Genomic DNA, 16,116 nt, shown 5'->3' with positions numbered 1-16,116 from the left:
ATTATTTATTTAGAGAGTGTGAGCAGGGAAGAGGGACAGAAGGAAAGAGAGAGAGAATATTAAGCAGGCTCCATGCTTATCACTGAGCCCCCACACAGGCCTCCATTCCACGACCCTGGAATCATGACGTGAAATCAAGAGTCAGACACTCAACCAACTGGGCCACCTAGATGCCCCCAAAATATCTGTTTTAAGGAAGCTAAGTAAACTACAAGAAAACATAATAAGACAATTCAATGAAATTAAGACAACAACACATGAACACAATGAGAATTTTAACAGAGGAAAAAAAATCATAAAAAAGAACAAATTACTTGGAAATATATTTTGGCAACTGACTCTGAACGGTGTTCAGAAAATACCAAGTAGAGAACCTCCTCCTCAATTAACAGTGATCTGGTAAGGTAAGAGAACCACGTATGCACTCTTACTTCTAGGTCTAATGTGTGCACATTTTGGCTAAGAAAAGGGCAGTTCCTAAAAGCCAATGACACAGAGGATCTAAGAACACACCTGAGTTACATCTCCTCTTTTTTCCTCCATGTGGCTTCCTAGAAGAGCAGGAAAATGACACCAAGGACTGCAGCTTCTGCCGAGATGGCCAAGTGCAGGTTCATTTACTGCCTGGCTAGCCATCATCCAGTGTTTCTAAGGTTGTTGTTCAGCAAAACACAAAACATTTTGGTCAAGCACCTTTTTCTTTTAAATCTAAGTGAGTCTCTAGAGAAATAGAACATCTGCCTTTGACTCATTTACACTCATCATAATTCTGTGTCATAAGCATTAGTTTGGAAAACCTAAGGAAACTTGCTTTTTAAAGTTTGCAGGGGTAGGGATTTAGATTTTATACTGAGAAGTAGCCTCTACACAAATGAAAACTCAGCAAATCCTTGCTTTGGATCAAGCACTATAAAACCACAGCCCCTGAATTACTGTAATATTTTCACATTACTTTAGTAATATTCATATGGTCCCACTCAGGAAAGTAACACAACAGGTGCTCAATTACTGACACCTACAACAAAGCATTGTCGATGCATAATCAAACCATACATCTGATGGCTACGACCACCGGGCAGTAAATTTTTCATGTAATTCCAACTGTCAAAGCCACGAATTTCCACTAAATGTCTTACCATCACCTTAAGCATGACATATCTCAAAGCAAGCTCATCATCCTTCCTCCGTGTGCCCATTTACTTTGAAAATCAATCAACCTATCAAGCAGAACTTGATTCAACCTTTCAAGTGACAAATCTTTGCCAGGGGTATCATGATTTTTTTTTAACCAGCTTTGAAATCTTATATACATCCTGGACACCTCCTTCTGTCTCTGATCATACCTATACCCTGCCATTTCTTAGTCCTTTTCCTTGATGTCTCTTGTTGGTCTCTTCTGTTGCTGTGACTGCTCTAGCACCTTCTTCTTTCTCCAGATTTAGTAGCATTGTTGGTAAGGTGTAAGTAGCTCTATGTGTCTGGATGAAACCAGGGCTTACTTAAATCTGAAGCATAAGTAGGTGTGAACCAGGCAGAGGGTGAATGGGAAAGAAGTCTGAAACAGAAGAAATAGTGCATAAACAAGCCTTGAAGTAGAGGAAGTTGTAGAGAGCAAAATGGATTCTCTCATGTCAAGCAGGAGACTGCATCAAACAATGACGCAAGTAGTCGAAGGTACCACAGCTACGAGACATTGTCCCGACCAGCATCAGCCCTGACAGCCCAGAACTGAAAACAAGCAGGACCAGAGGAGGTCTGCAGGGGCCCAAGAACCATTAAATCCATTTAAAAAGGAGAGGGTTCAGGGGCACCTGGGTAGCTCAGTGGGTTAAGCATCCAACTCTTGATTTCAGCTGAGATCATGATCTCACAGTTTGAGAGACCGAGCCCCACATCTGGACTGTCAGCATGGAGCCCGAGTGGGATTCTCTCTCTCTCTCTCTCTCTCTCAATCTCTCTCTCTCTCTCTCTGCCCCTCCTCCACTTGTGCTCTCTCTCACTCCCTCTCAAAATAAGTAAAGAAACTTAAAACGAAAAGAAAAAAGTAAGGGCGGGGGGGAGGACTTTTGCAGCAAATTATCAGACTCTTCCAACATGACCTCTATGCTTGACCACAAAGAAAAGGCAGCTGCCACTGAAGGCTCTGCCAGATTGATCTCCAAACAAAACCGAGATCCTTCCCCGCTTGAACGTAATAAGCACTAAGTGCCAAGAGCTGACCTGGACCAGACTGAGGCTTTATCTCAACTGTGTGCCCACAGACCAACTTTGCATTTAGTTTGTTCACTTCCTACACCCTTCTGTTATCTTGTTATCTTCTGCTATCTTGTTTGCTTGTTGTCTTCTGTCCTGCTCTGTGTGCCATATAAGAAGCCAACTTTAATCATATGGTGAAACGTCATTGAGTTTGGAATCCTGAACATGTTTTATAACTGTGGTTAACTTTGCTTTATGATTGACTAAAGTTGACACTGTGGAAGGACAAAACTCATGTGTGCACCTTCACACCATGCTTGTGACCGAAGTTCTTTGCAGGAACTACAAGCTAGTGTCAGAAAGAATAGGTGAAGGAAAGCATGGTGTCAAATAAAGATAAATTGAAATTAAAATATTCTAGTGTCAGATCATGCTAGGTCTTGCAGAAAGATTGGGATTTTGGCTTATCCTTAAAATAATGGAAAAACGAGTGCGGGCAATAGGAATGTAATGTGATGGGCATGTATAATTTAAAATTTTCTAGTAGTCATATTTTAAAAGGTAAAAAAAAAAATTTGGCAAAATTAATATCAATACTATATTTTAGCTAACCCACCATATCCAAAATATTATAATCTCAAAAGATAACCAATATAAAAATTATTATATGTTTTCTTGTGATAAGTTTTTGAAATTTTGTCTATATCCTTACAGACTTAAAATCTACTTTACGCTTATAATGCATTTCAACTTGGATGTTTAATTTTCAACAATTAACTGACATATGACCTATTCAGTACTAAAGCTGTGTTTAACAAACAACTATTTTACATTGATTCAGTTTTTATGTTTCAATATCAATTCACTACTATTAAATACAATTAAAAATTTAGTTCCCCAGCTACCCTGGCCACTTTTCAAGTGTTCAGTAGCCACATGTGTCTGGAGGCTACCTTACTGTACTGTGCCAGAAGAGAAACTGAAGAGTTGGGGGAGTAAAAGTGCTTCAGCGTGCACTTTTAAAAGCTGATTCAGGCTTCTGTGTACAGAAGGAAATAGATAAGGTAAAGGGCAGAAGAGAATCTGTTGTAGGGTCCCCTCCCTAAGGAATCTGGTGAGAAAAGACCTCAGGATAAGGGAAGACAACCTCGCTATGTGTGTAAGTGACATCCCTCACGACCCTGTAACACGAGACCACCCAATCAGACCGTATGTATATACATTACCCATATATAGGAGACAAAGAAGTAGAAAATGCATAAAAGACTACACCATGTGGCATTCGGGGCTCAGTTTTTTGGGTACAAACCCAACTGAGCCAGTGCTGGCACAAATAAAGTTGCTTCCTGGAAAGAAAGCCTCAGTGTCATAACTGTCTGTGCAAGAAACCCGCTACAAGACCACTGCAGAGTCCTGGCAAGTGATGATGGGAGCCAAGTTCAGAGCAAGCGATGGTAAAAACAGAGAAAAAGGAAGAGATGCAATCGATATTCCAAAAAGAAACTTTCATTTGCAGTAGTGGAGTGTTGTTTCATTCAGATCTGTCCTTCCACTAAAAACAATCCAAAAAGAGGGATAAAGGTTGCAAATATCCTAAAGACATCAAGTAGCTGAAAAGACAGGAAGGAACTGCCAAGCAAAATTTTAAGGGAAAGCAGGAACCCAGAATGGGAGGCAGAAAACTAGGGTGGCAAAACCTCTTTTTCCTGAAGTCATTTCCCAATCCAGGTATGCCTGGCCTTGCTTTTAGTGGCTTCTCTGGATGGTAGGTGTCATAAGTAAGACCCCAGCCCCAGCCATGGGGAGGAATTTTACAGGAGACCCTGTTCATATTAAACTGGGAGTCCCAACTACCTATATCTCAACATCAGTGTGCATCAGAGCTCCCAACCCACCACTCCCCGCCCGCCCCCAAGAGACAAAATCGAAGTCACCTTGGCACTGAGCAAAACAGGATTTTAAAAAATCTGTCCCTGAAAAGTTGTGACCAATTTTTTTTTTTTTTTACATTCTTAGCCCAACTTTCAATTGTCTAATTGGTACATGGGCCCTCACTTGCTGAACTTGCTTCAAGATGGTCCAGAATTTTAATGTCCCCAAGAACCAGGAAGAACCAAGTACAAATATTTCTCTGCCCTAGTTCCAAAAGACTGTCTACAAACAATGTTCCAAGGACAATGAGCATTATATAGAATGGAAAAAACAAAACAAAAAAAAAAGAGCAAAACAAATCAAGCCTAAACACACACACAAAAAACATGACAACCTGACAACCAACAATAGGAAAAAAGAAATAACAAGAAGGAAACAATCAAGTGTCCAATATTAGAATCACACACAAATTATGACACAGCCACAAGTAGTATGTTGAAAAAAACTAAAAGTGAGCTTGAAAATGTCTCTGGGGAACAGAAAAGTATGAAAAATAAACAGATTAGATAGTAATAAAATATAACTTCTGGAAATGAGACAATAAAATAACCTTTTCAATATATGTATTCAGCAACAGACTAGAAGCAGTTGACAATGAGTTAATTAGATTAGAAGAATTAATGCAGCACAAAGAAATAAAGAGATGGGGAAAAAACAGCAAGGCTAGAAGAGAATGGAAGATAGTGGATCAAGGTCTAACATCCTCAATTAAAGTTGAAGAAGGAAAACAGAAAGAGAGTGGGGCACAATTTGTGAGGATGTGATGGCTAAGGACTTACCAGAATGATAAGTCGTATCAGTTAAAGAAGCATAATGAAACCAACCCATAATAAACGGAACAACACAGACCCATAAAGAGAAACTCACAAGCAGATCAGAAAAAGATAGGTTTCCCTGACATCTAACTTCTTAGTAGTGACAATGGAAGCTAAAAGATATTGTACGGATTTACTCAACATCTAAAGGAATATTGTTGCTAGCAAATATATTCTTTATGCATTGGAGTGAAACAGGGCAATTTTCAGACCAGAGTTAGCCAGCAGCAGGTCTTCACTAGAGGAAATCCTAGTAGCAAAAGAGATGTGTGCAAAGGAGTGAAGGGCAAAAAGAAGGTTATAATAGGTAAGCAAATCTGAGTGAATCTTAACCATATGCAACAATAATAATCACTGTAGATTTCTGGATATTTTTGATGTGTGATATGCAATGTATATTCTTCCTTGTAAGCCTAAAAACATCTTTTGTGAAGACTCATGGGACTCTTCAATATTTTGAGAACTGGTTTTGTGTGGGCATGTTTCTTGATTTTATGCATTGACATGAGAAAATAAGATTCAAGGTAAAATATGGTGGGTCAGGTGACTAGGGTATACTGAGATTACTATGTGTAAGTAATCCACGAGTGAAGACAACTTTAGAAATATGAATGGAGTCGTTATTATCCCACAGTATTTAGCAGAGAAGAATCCCAGTGTTGATTATTTTCCACTTTGCTTTATTTACTTTCTATTATTATTATTTTCAAAGTTAACGTTTGATAACTTTGGATAGCTTTTATTACTACCAGAGGTTTCTCTCATCAGTACACAGTTCTGACTGCAATACCTTCTTCAGACTGCACAGGGAGCTGAAGATCCAGAAATCAGTAGGCTGGGAAGGTAGGGGGAATGACTTTCACCAAGAAAATCGTAATGCCTTAACATAAACCAAGGGTACTGAATTTAATTATTGCCGTTTATAAGCCCAAATCATAGAGCTGCCCAACATCTAGACAGTCTCTCTTACTAATTATAAATTAGTAAAAGCTTATCAGTTACCAAAAACAAAAAACAAAAAAACAAAACAAAACAAAACAAAACATTTACCAAATATTGTTTTATACAATGTCAACAATGCTTTCAACAAATCTAAAAATATCTTAACTGCATGCCACTTTTAAGCTTTAATTTAAGATAAACAAAAATGGAAACAATAATTTTGTTTCCAATCAGTTGTAGACAAAGGAAGTTTACAAATTAGGAAGAAAACTTCCTTAGGCAAAATTAAGTGAGCCAGCCAGAAGAGGGTAGCAGCAGGAATTCACACTATCATTTAGTACCAACTCACCGAGTAAGAAACCTGACTTAAACACATGCCAAACTCTTAGAAGGAAACATTTTGACTCCTTGCTATCATTAAAGGAAAAATTCTTACAGGCAGCAATCTGTCAAGGAGAAGATGGAAACTGTGTTGATTCAGAAGGAAATACAAGGCAAAACTTTCCGTGGCATTTTGGAGAGAAATTTATCTCTCAGCGTTTCTAAGGAGGAAATTAACTCTTAGAAACAGGAGGTATTCAGAAACCTGCCAAAAGACATGCTTGTGTAATCGGGATGCTTGGAAATCCGAACATATTTTAGCCTTCCAACAGAGCACAATGCCCAGGCCTGGTTGAGCTCTCTGCAAATCACCCAGAAAAGGGGAGCTAGACACGGATCTTACAGGTGCACAGCGCTGACACTCAGCGAGCAATGCACAGTGTGGGTGTGGTCTAGAAGTCTAGTGCTGTGACGGACTTCCACCTGAAGAGGAGTCCGTCTGCGCTGAGGACTAGGTTAAGGTTGTGAGGTGGAATCACCTGTGGGCTGGGCAAAGGCCCAGTGATAACATGGGGGTTCTCAGAAATATAAATTGAAGCCTTAAAATAAAGAGTACCTTCTCCTCTGCGTTGGGCATGTTTTCAAGCTATCCTGCCTGGAAATGATGTAATTATGGAAGAAGGGAGTAGAGCACACAACTCTTGCTAAAGCTGAGCTCAGAAAGAAAAAAAAAAATTCATGAGCTCCATTTGGTGTGGGGGGAGACGCAGCAGAGGGGAAAGTGCTGCTGAGCTCTAAAGATCATCAGAAAAAAGTCATCAACTACAAACCAGACACAGTGACACAATTTATTTGATTCCTTACACCTGGCAGTTTCCAGGGGCACCTGAGTGGTGCAGTTGGTGAAGCGTCTGACTCTTGATCTCGGCTCAGGTCCCGATCTCAGATCTCACAGCTCGTGAGTTCAAGTTCCAGATCAGGCTCTGTGCTGACAGCATGGAGCCTGCTTGGGATTCTGTCTCTCCCTTTCTCTGCCCCTCTCCAACCTGTGTGCTCGCTCTCTCTCTCTCTCTAGTAAGTAAAACTTAAAACTTAAAAAAAAAAAAAAAAAAAACCCTTGAAGTTTCTAGTATTTGTTATTTTTATCATTTCATTTTTCTGTTTACTGTGGCTGCATAACAAACCACTCCCAAGTGAGGGGCATGAAACAACCAGTATATGATGCTCTTGGAATCTGCGGGCTAGAAATTTGGACAGGACACAGGGGACAGGACACAGGACGGGACACAGGACACACTGCGCTTCACAGTATTTGGGCCCCCAGGTGGATGACTAGAAGACTGAGGACGGTTTGAAGGTGGAAATCTAGAGTCATCCAAGGGTTCATTCGCTTCCATGGCAGCTTCCAACTAGAGCACCTACATATGGCCTCTCCGTGAGGCCTGGTGTTCTCACTCACAGCATGGTGGCCTCAGAGCAGGTGGCATTTTTACGTGGTGATTCAGTATACAAGGTAACAGTTGCATCACCCCCTCTAGCCTTCCCTCAAAGCTCACGCAGCATCACTTCTGCTGCGTGCTATTGATTACGGGCATGTCACAGGCCCACCAATACCACAAGTGAGGACACAGCCTGCACTCCTTGAGGACAGGCACGTCAGAGCCACATTGGAAAGGAGCCTATGAGATGGAAGATTTTGTGCCTTGTTTGGAAAATGCAGTCTGATGCACTCCTGTTTCACTGCGGTGACTACAGATACAACTTTTAGAATAAATCATGCCTGTGTGGGAAAATTAACTTTTTAACAAAACAAGGAAAGTAGCCCTGCAATCTCCCAGGCCACCAGACTCCTGCAGGGGATAATGGAGAGAGAGCACTGGGCTGGCCTGGGCTGAGAAAGTGACTCTGACAATGAGCACTAGGAAAGCTTGTGACAGACAGGACTGTGCCCTCTTACTGCAGCAGGCAGTGTGACAGGGTGAGGGGTCTCTCATGAGTTTCCAGACTACTCACTTCTGTTCTTTCATACTAATGGGGTTTGGGGGTCATGGGGGTCTGGAGCTGACTGCCAAGAAGGAATTCTTGAGGTGTCTTTGGTGCAAAAAGGTGATCCTATGAAAGCACAGGGACAGAACCCTTGGGCAGTAAATGCTGCACTGGGGTTGTGCAGAGTGACTGGTTATATACTATGGAGTTGGGGGGAGCCTCCAGAGGGACTTTGACATGCTAAAGGGGATGCCTAAGATACCTGAGGCCTTGCTATTATCAAGCTAAGGTTGTTTTCCCTCTAGTAAGGCATTAACATTTTGACAGAAGGGGGTTACTGGAGAAATGGTACACTCTGTATTTGCCTCAAGTACTTGTTAAGGGGCTGCAGATTATAAAGAAATGTAATTTTACCTGCCATTTCCTTCTTGCCTTTGTTCCCCACATCACGAAGGAGGGAAGGGTAATATTAGGGCTCCAGGAAACTGAGTCTACAGGTTTCTGGAGATTAGGCTACTGATAAGATTGCCTTTTTATTACAATTTACTAAGACATTTGTAAACTTACTAAGACATTTGTAAACTCCTGTCCTGCACGACTATAATTTATATCCGTTAACCATCTGTTTCCCCTTTCCTTTGTTCTTGGGCAGCCAGAAGTGCCTGACAAATATCACACATACCCCACCTGAGGTGGGGTGGGGGAGGGGGGATGCAGGGTGTCAGCTTGCCTTATGCTCCCTTATCAATATGATCTGAATGCACCTGCAATGTCACTTCCCCTGGTCTTGATGTCCCGACTAATAAACTCAGGGTACCTTGTTAAGGCTCAAATCTATGTCACTCAGTTTAGAGAGCTTGTTTGATGTGATCAGGAGGGCTTTAAAATTAAAATTCAGGGAAGTGGAGGAAGTGTGGATCTGAAATATAAAATAGGATGTTGAATGGAAATAATACATAGTCCTGTGACTTCTGATGGACTTCCACTAGTGCAGAGAGTCTGAGATGACAAATAAATTTACTCCCTTAATAAAAAGTAATAAAGCTGGTGTCCTCCCTTTCTCCCTCCCTCCCTTGCTTCCTCCTGTCCTGTTTCCCATAAACCTCTCCTTTCCTGGACTCCCTCTATTTGTCAGGGAAGCAGGATCCATGGAAACTGATACTTAGATCCTTACCCTCTTGTTAAACAGATCACACCCCTCTCCCACACCTTCTTCAAACACACAACAATTACATTTTCTAGATTCTTCTGATTAAGGAGTTAAGAGCTGCAGTCCTTAGGATAAGATTAACCGGCCACACCTGTAACAACTCCTCTTTAAACTAGCCTCAGAGGAGGAGCGATGGAAGGCCCCTCAGATAAGGCCCAAAGCCAAGGTCAGTCATCTCAGCTTCCACTAGAGAACAAAGAATGAGAGAGGCTTTAGAGAGTGTAAGGACAAACTCTCTCATATCACAATTCTGTCCTTCAGTAACCTAACATTGCTGGATAGAGCTTATACAACCGATGTCGTGTGCTCCACCCTTTCAGCCCCAGCTTCGTTACTGTAAGACCTCTACATGCAAAGAACATTTTGGCTAGCCAGAAGAGGAAACAACTGAATCACAAGAGATATAAAGAACGATAAAACCATGAGAAAGTCACTGCAAACTGAGAGTTCATTTTTCAGTAGCATGAACAACATTTGGTTGCCTTAAAACAAAGACATTGACATTTTGACATTTTATGTCTTCCCGAGCAAAGCCCTCAGCCTTCAGAAGCCTCATACCATGCATTTGTCCTAAAGTTCTGGTGATATCCTGAATGCAGAGTCTCAGTCGCTGCAGGGCTTGAAGCAACAAGTTCTGGCTGGGCTGCAAGATGGCATTCACTGCCTGAACAAGTGCCTGAAGAGGAGATTCATTCACTCAATTCATTAACATTCAGTCCACTGAGGTAGAGCAGCAAAGCTGTGGGAATCTAGAAAAAGGGGACCCATCTGACTGCTGGATTGTTAGGCAGGGCTCCCCAGGGGCATTCCTAAACTAAATATCCTGTGAGGTTTTCCTGAGAGCCAGAATCTTTCTGGGCACCCTTCAGATAGATCCCTAGTTAAGACTTTCTGGAGCTTTTCCATTGACTGCTACTTCTTGTACCTCTCAAGGGCATAACTCTAATCAATTTTGTTCTTTCTTCTGGATTTATCTCATATTATTAATGGGGTTTTGGAGTGGTGGGGGTCTGGAGTCAATGGCCAAGAAACAATTTTTGAGATGTCTTTGGTGCAAAAAGGTGATCCTATGAAAGCACAGGGACAGGACCCTTGGGCACTGGGGTTGTACAGAGTGACTGGTTATATACTATGGAGTTGGGGGGAGGCCTCCAGAAGGACTTTGATATGCTAAAGAGAACGTCTAAGATGCCTGAGGCCTTGCTGCTGTCAAGCTAAGGTTGTTTTCCCTCTAGTAAGGCATTAACATTATGACAATAGGGGGTTCCTGGAGAAATGGTCTGCTTTGTATTTGCCTTAAGTATTTGTCAATGGGCTGCACGTTATAAAGAAATGTAATTTTACCTGCCATTTCCTTCTTGCCTTTGTTCCCCACATCACTGTGGAGGGGAAGGTGATATTAGGGCTCCAGAAAACTGAGTCCACAGGTTTCTGGAGATTAGGCTATTGATAAGATTGCCTTTTTCTTGTAAAGACCTTTGTAAGACCTTTGTAAACTGATGGAGACTCATGTCCTGTATGACAGTAATTTCTATCAGTTAACCATCTGTTTCCTCTTTCCTTTGTTCTTGGGCAGCCAGGAGTGCCTGAGAAATATCACACATATCCCACTTGGGGAGGGGATGGGTTGTGCTAGCTTGTGTTTGGCCCTCAGCTTGCCTTATTTATGGTCCTTCATCATTATGATCATTTCTACTTCTAGGACCTTGAACTAGGGCAGCCTCACTCCTGAGCTCTGTTGTACATAAAATCAGACAGAGTCTGTAGATCCCATAGCATCAGAGCTCCATTCACCAGGAAGACTTCCTTGTTCTCGGGCAGTTTCTACCTTATTTGAGCTATATTTTGAAGACCAATGCTTTACTCTGTATCTTTCAGTGAACTAAACACACGAAGGAGAAGTAAAGTAAGCATATAGTTTCACTTTTGAGACTGAAAGAGGGTGCTAAGGTAATCATCCCATGATCTGGTCACTCTACTGAGGACACAGTAAGCACTCAAAGAATGTTCACCAGGGAAGGTAGTGAGGAAAGACTTAAATCTAATCTAAATATCTTTGTGCAAGGCAAGCATTCCCTAGATGATCACCTGTCACTCCACCTTCATTTGTTTTATACCTGAACTTTCTGTTATCTACCTGACCCCTGAAGGAGTTCAAATATGCAAGCTCAGGGCTAGGTATTCTCAATGAGGGTTCACTGTCCTCTGAAGAGGGTTCACTGTTTTCTGACGCTTTTGCATAACAGTTTTCTCTGCCAGGAATGAATACCCACTTCCATTCTTACTTCCTGCTTAATTCCCATACATCACTCAGATTTTAACTTCAGCTGTCATTTCCCTTTGCCTGATCCTGCAAGTCTGGATTAGGTCTTAGATGTTTTTTCATGAAAAACACTGGGTTTTTGTTTTTGTTTTTTTTCTTGTTACCCCATACATCAGTCCATCTTTCTCTACTGGATGGTGAGCTTCTATGGCATCCAGAACAGTATCTGTCTTGTTCTCCCAGACATACATTACTCAGAACAAGACATGTCAGTTGAATGGGTGAATGGTCATTCCAAGTGATGCAGTAGTTGAAGAAAGGGAGAGCTGTGGGCTAGAGATCAGACCTCTTTTCCCAGACATACACCAAGTAGGACAAGGCCGATACTCATCTATAATTATTAGTTCTCTACAGGGAAAGGGACTTGGTGGGAAGTAAAGCTCAGACTAATTTCTCATTTAGGACAAAAAAAAAAAAATGCCATAAAGAAAATACCTTAATCCCAGGTACTGCTGCTTTCTCCACCAAAACAGTCACCAGTATAAAGCCACGCAGGCTTTCTTCCCCAGGAAATGAGAAAATGACGTCCAAGTTCCTTGGGAAGGAAATGACCACATGTTTAGAGAGGTTTGTACACTGTGGTGTGAGCAGGGCCCAAAGACCACCTCAGAGCCAGACAAATGCAAGAGCAAGTAGACTTGAAGAAAACCCCTCTCATCTCTGTAGAATAGCTCTGAGGAGGAGAATCTGCCTCCAGCTCTGCTCCAGAAAGGAAAGAGAGCAGACTTATTCAAGACCATGGTCAAGGACCAGAGGACTCTCAAAGTCTAGCATGGCCTCCCAGTGGAACAGCTGACATATAAGTGGGCAGGCACTGCTGATTCTCCACAGGGCCAGTCTGTGGCCCATCACACCATCCCCGTCAGGAGCAGGGGCAGTCTTAGAGGTATAGTGACCACAGACAACAGCTAATTTCATGCTCCTTTTTTAGACTTGAAACTATGGCCCAAGGAAGCAAAATGGTTTCCCCAAAGTCATGCAGCTGATTAGTCACAGGACCAGGGCAGGAATATCTCATAACTCATGTGAGTGCTTTCTCTCATCAGTGACCTTTTCCCCCAAGTGCTGTATTACATAAGAATGACAGCTGCAAGACCGTCATAGAATCATCTTTAAAAGACCAGCTATCTAGATTCAAATATCCCAGATGTCAGTCCAATCTGCAAAACCTAAAATTTCACTCCATAAATCACTTCTGTCTCTAACATTTTAAGCATGACCAGAGATGAAAAAAAAAAAACCCAAAAGAAAAATAAGTCAGGAACTCCATTGTGCCAGCGAAGTTACACTTGTGTGGAAAGTGGCTTCTTCATCCTTCCAATCTCCATCTGCTGAGCTACAGTTTTTATACAGAATGCCTTCATTGAGCTGAGGAGAGGCAATGTCAATTTAGAGGCTAATTTTGCTCTCTGGGGAAAGAGGAGCCTGAGGATGTCTGGACCAAACCTGGCCCATGAGCTCCAGTCCATGTAAAACAAGATATTTCAAAGGGATTCTTCTGTAGCTATAGAAACCACTCTACAATTTTGGCCTTTTCATACAAGCTATGGTGAGACCATAGATCTTTTTCAGGTCTTAGACTTCAAAGAATCACAGAGGATTTAGAGAATTTTTAAAGTCTTTTTTCTTTTCTTGCATTGAACTTTATTTGCTTCATTATGAACAGACTTGAAAATGTAGTAAAGAAAATTAATCCCCTAATCCTTACAAAGCACAGGGACCATTGCTAATTTTTGGACTTTTAATTTTTGGCACATTTCCCTCTAGTCTTTTTTTCAGGCATTTTTATTTTTATTTTTATTTTTATTTGTTAATTTTTTTAATTAAAATTTTTTTTTAATTTAGTGACTCATCAGTTACATATAGCACCCAGTGCTCATCATAACAAGTTCCCTCTTTAATACCCATAACCCATTTATACCATCCACCACCCACCTCCCTCCATTAACCCTCAGTTTGTTTTCTATCATTAAGAGTCTCTTACGAAAGGGTGCCTGGGTGGCTCAGTTGGTTAAGCGTCCAACTTTGGCTCAGGTCATGATTTCACAGTTGCTGAGTTTGAGCCCTGCATCAGGCTCTGTGCCGACAGCTCAAGCTGGAGTCTACTTCAGATTCTGCACCTCCCTCTCTCTCTCTGCCCCTCCCCCACTCATGCCCTCCCTCTCTCTATCAAAAATAAACATTAAAAAGAATTTATAAAAAAAATTACAAGAGTTTCTTATGTTTTGCTTCCCACTCTCTCTTTTTTTTCCTTTCCATATGTTCATCTGTTTTTCTTCTTTAATTCCACATATGAATGAAATCATATAGTATTTGTCTTTCTGTGACTGATTTATTTTTGTTAGCATAATACTGTCTAGCTCACCCCACATCTTTGGAAATTGCAAGATTTCATTCTTTTTTTTTTAATGTTTGTTTATTTATTTTGAGAGAAACAGTGCAAGCATGAGAGGGACACAGAGAGAGAGAGAATCCCAAGCAGGCTCTGTGCTCAGTGCAGAGCTACATGTGGGGCTCCATTTCATGAAGGTGAGATCACAACTATGATATCACAACCTGAGCAGAAATCAAGAGTTGGAGGTTCAACCAGTTGAGCCACTCAGGTGCCCCATGATTTCATTCTTTTTGATGGCAGAGTAATATCCCATTGTGTGTGTATGTGTGTGTGTGTGTGTGTGTGTGTGTGTGTGTGTATGTATGTATGTGTGTATGTGTGTATATATCATATCTCCTTTATCCATTCATCGGTCTGTGGACATTTGGGCTCTCTCCACATTTTGACTATTGTTGATAATGCTGCTATAAACATTGGAGCACTATGAATCTATATTTTTTTTTATCCTTTGGGTAAATACCTAGTAGTGCAATTGCTGGATCATAGGGCAGTTCTATTTTTGACTTTTTGAGGAACCTCCATACTATTTTCCACAGTGACTGCATCAATTTGCATTCCCACTAATACTGTAAGAGGGTTGCTGTTACTCCACATCCTCGCCAACATCTGTTGTTTCCTGTGTTGTTAATTTTAGCTATTCTGACAGGAGTGAGGTGGTATCTCACTGTGGTTGTGATTTGTATTTCCCTGATGATGAGTGGTTTTGAGTATCTTTTCATGTGCCTGTTAGCCATCTGGATGTCTTCTTTGGAAAAATGTCTATTCATGCTTTCTCCCTATTTCTTAACTGGATTATTTTTCGGGGTGTTGAATTTGGTAAGTACTTTATACATACTAACCCTTTATCTGATATGTCACTTGCAAATATATTCTCCCATTCTGTAGACTGCCTTTCAGTTTTGTTGGCTGAAATAGTTCATCTTTGCTTGTTTCCCTTGCCTCTAGCAACATGTCTCATAAGAAGTTGCTATGGCCTAGGTCAGAAAGGTTTCTGCCTATGTTCTCCTGTAGAATTTTGATGGTTTCCTGTCTCACATTTAGGCCTTTCATCCATGGCGAATTTATTTTTGTGTTTTGGGTAAGAAAGTGGTCCAGTTTCTTTCTTCTGCATGTTGTCATCCAGTTTTCCCAAAACCATTTGTTGAAGAGGCTGTCTTTTTTTCCATTGGATATTCTTTCCTGCTTTGTCAAAGATGAATTGACCACATAGTTGGGGGTCCATTTCTGGGTTTCCTATTCTGTTCCACTGATCTATGTGTCTGTTTTTGTGCCAGTACCATATTGTCTTGAGGACAAGCTTTGCATTAAAGCTTGAAGTGTGGAGTCGTGATGCCCCCATTTTTGCTGTTCTTTCTCAGGATTGCTTTGGCTATTTGGGGTCTTTTGTGGTTCCATACAAATTTTAGAATCGTTTGTTCTAGCTCTGTGAAAAATGCTGGTGGTATTTTGATAGGGATTGCATTGAATGTATACATTGCTTTGGGTAGTATAGGCATTTTAACAATGTTTGTTCTTCCAATTCATGAGTATGGAATGTTTTTTCCATTTCTTGTGTCTTTTTCAGTTTCTTTCATAAGTGTTCTATAGTTTTCAGAGTACAGTTCATTTACCTCTTTGGTTAGGTTTATTCATATGTATCTTATTGTTTTGGGTGCAATTGCAAATGGGATCAATTCCTTTATTTCTTTTTCTGCTGCTTCATTACTGGTGTATAGAAATGCAACATATTTCTGGGGCACCTGTGTGGCATAGTTGGTTGAGCCTCTGATTCTTGATATCAGCTCAGGTCATAATCTCACAGCTGTGAGATCCAGCCCCACATTGGGCTCTGCATTGAATGTGGAGCTTGCTTGGGATTTTCTCTCTCTCTTCTCCCCTCCCCCACATGCTCTGTCTCACAATAAATAGACTTTTAAAAAAAAAAAAAAAGAAAAGAACTGCAGTGATTTCTGTATGCTGACTTTATGTCCTGCAACTTTGCTGAATTCATGTATTC

General features: G+C 41.0%; 1 protein-coding gene across 2 annotated transcripts in view; it reads right to left on the bottom strand.

Annotated features, from left to right (window-relative positions):
* Positions 1–16,116, bottom strand: part of IDO2 (indoleamine 2,3-dioxygenase 2) — a 75,448-nt gene that overhangs the window by 15,510 nt on the left and 43,822 nt on the right. For both annotated transcript variants that reach the window (XM_049631479.1, XM_049631480.1), the window contains 2 exons: positions 12,161–12,260; positions 9,961–10,078 (listed from right to left, as the gene is read on the bottom strand). In XM_049631479.1, the coding sequence (XP_049487436.1) occupies positions 9,961–10,078; positions 12,161–12,260 (218 nt within the window). The remainder of the gene's footprint in view (positions 1–9,960; positions 10,079–12,160; positions 12,261–16,116) is intronic.

The sequence above is a fragment of the Panthera uncia genome, chromosome B1 (genome assembly GCF_023721935.1).
Source record: "Panthera uncia isolate 11264 chromosome B1, Puncia_PCG_1.0, whole genome shotgun sequence".
In the NCBI taxonomy this organism is placed as follows: Eukaryota; Metazoa; Chordata; class Mammalia; order Carnivora; family Felidae; genus Panthera; species Panthera uncia.
The sequence above is the reverse complement of the archived record's forward strand: the minus strand, read 5'-3'. Positions and strand labels throughout refer to the sequence as shown.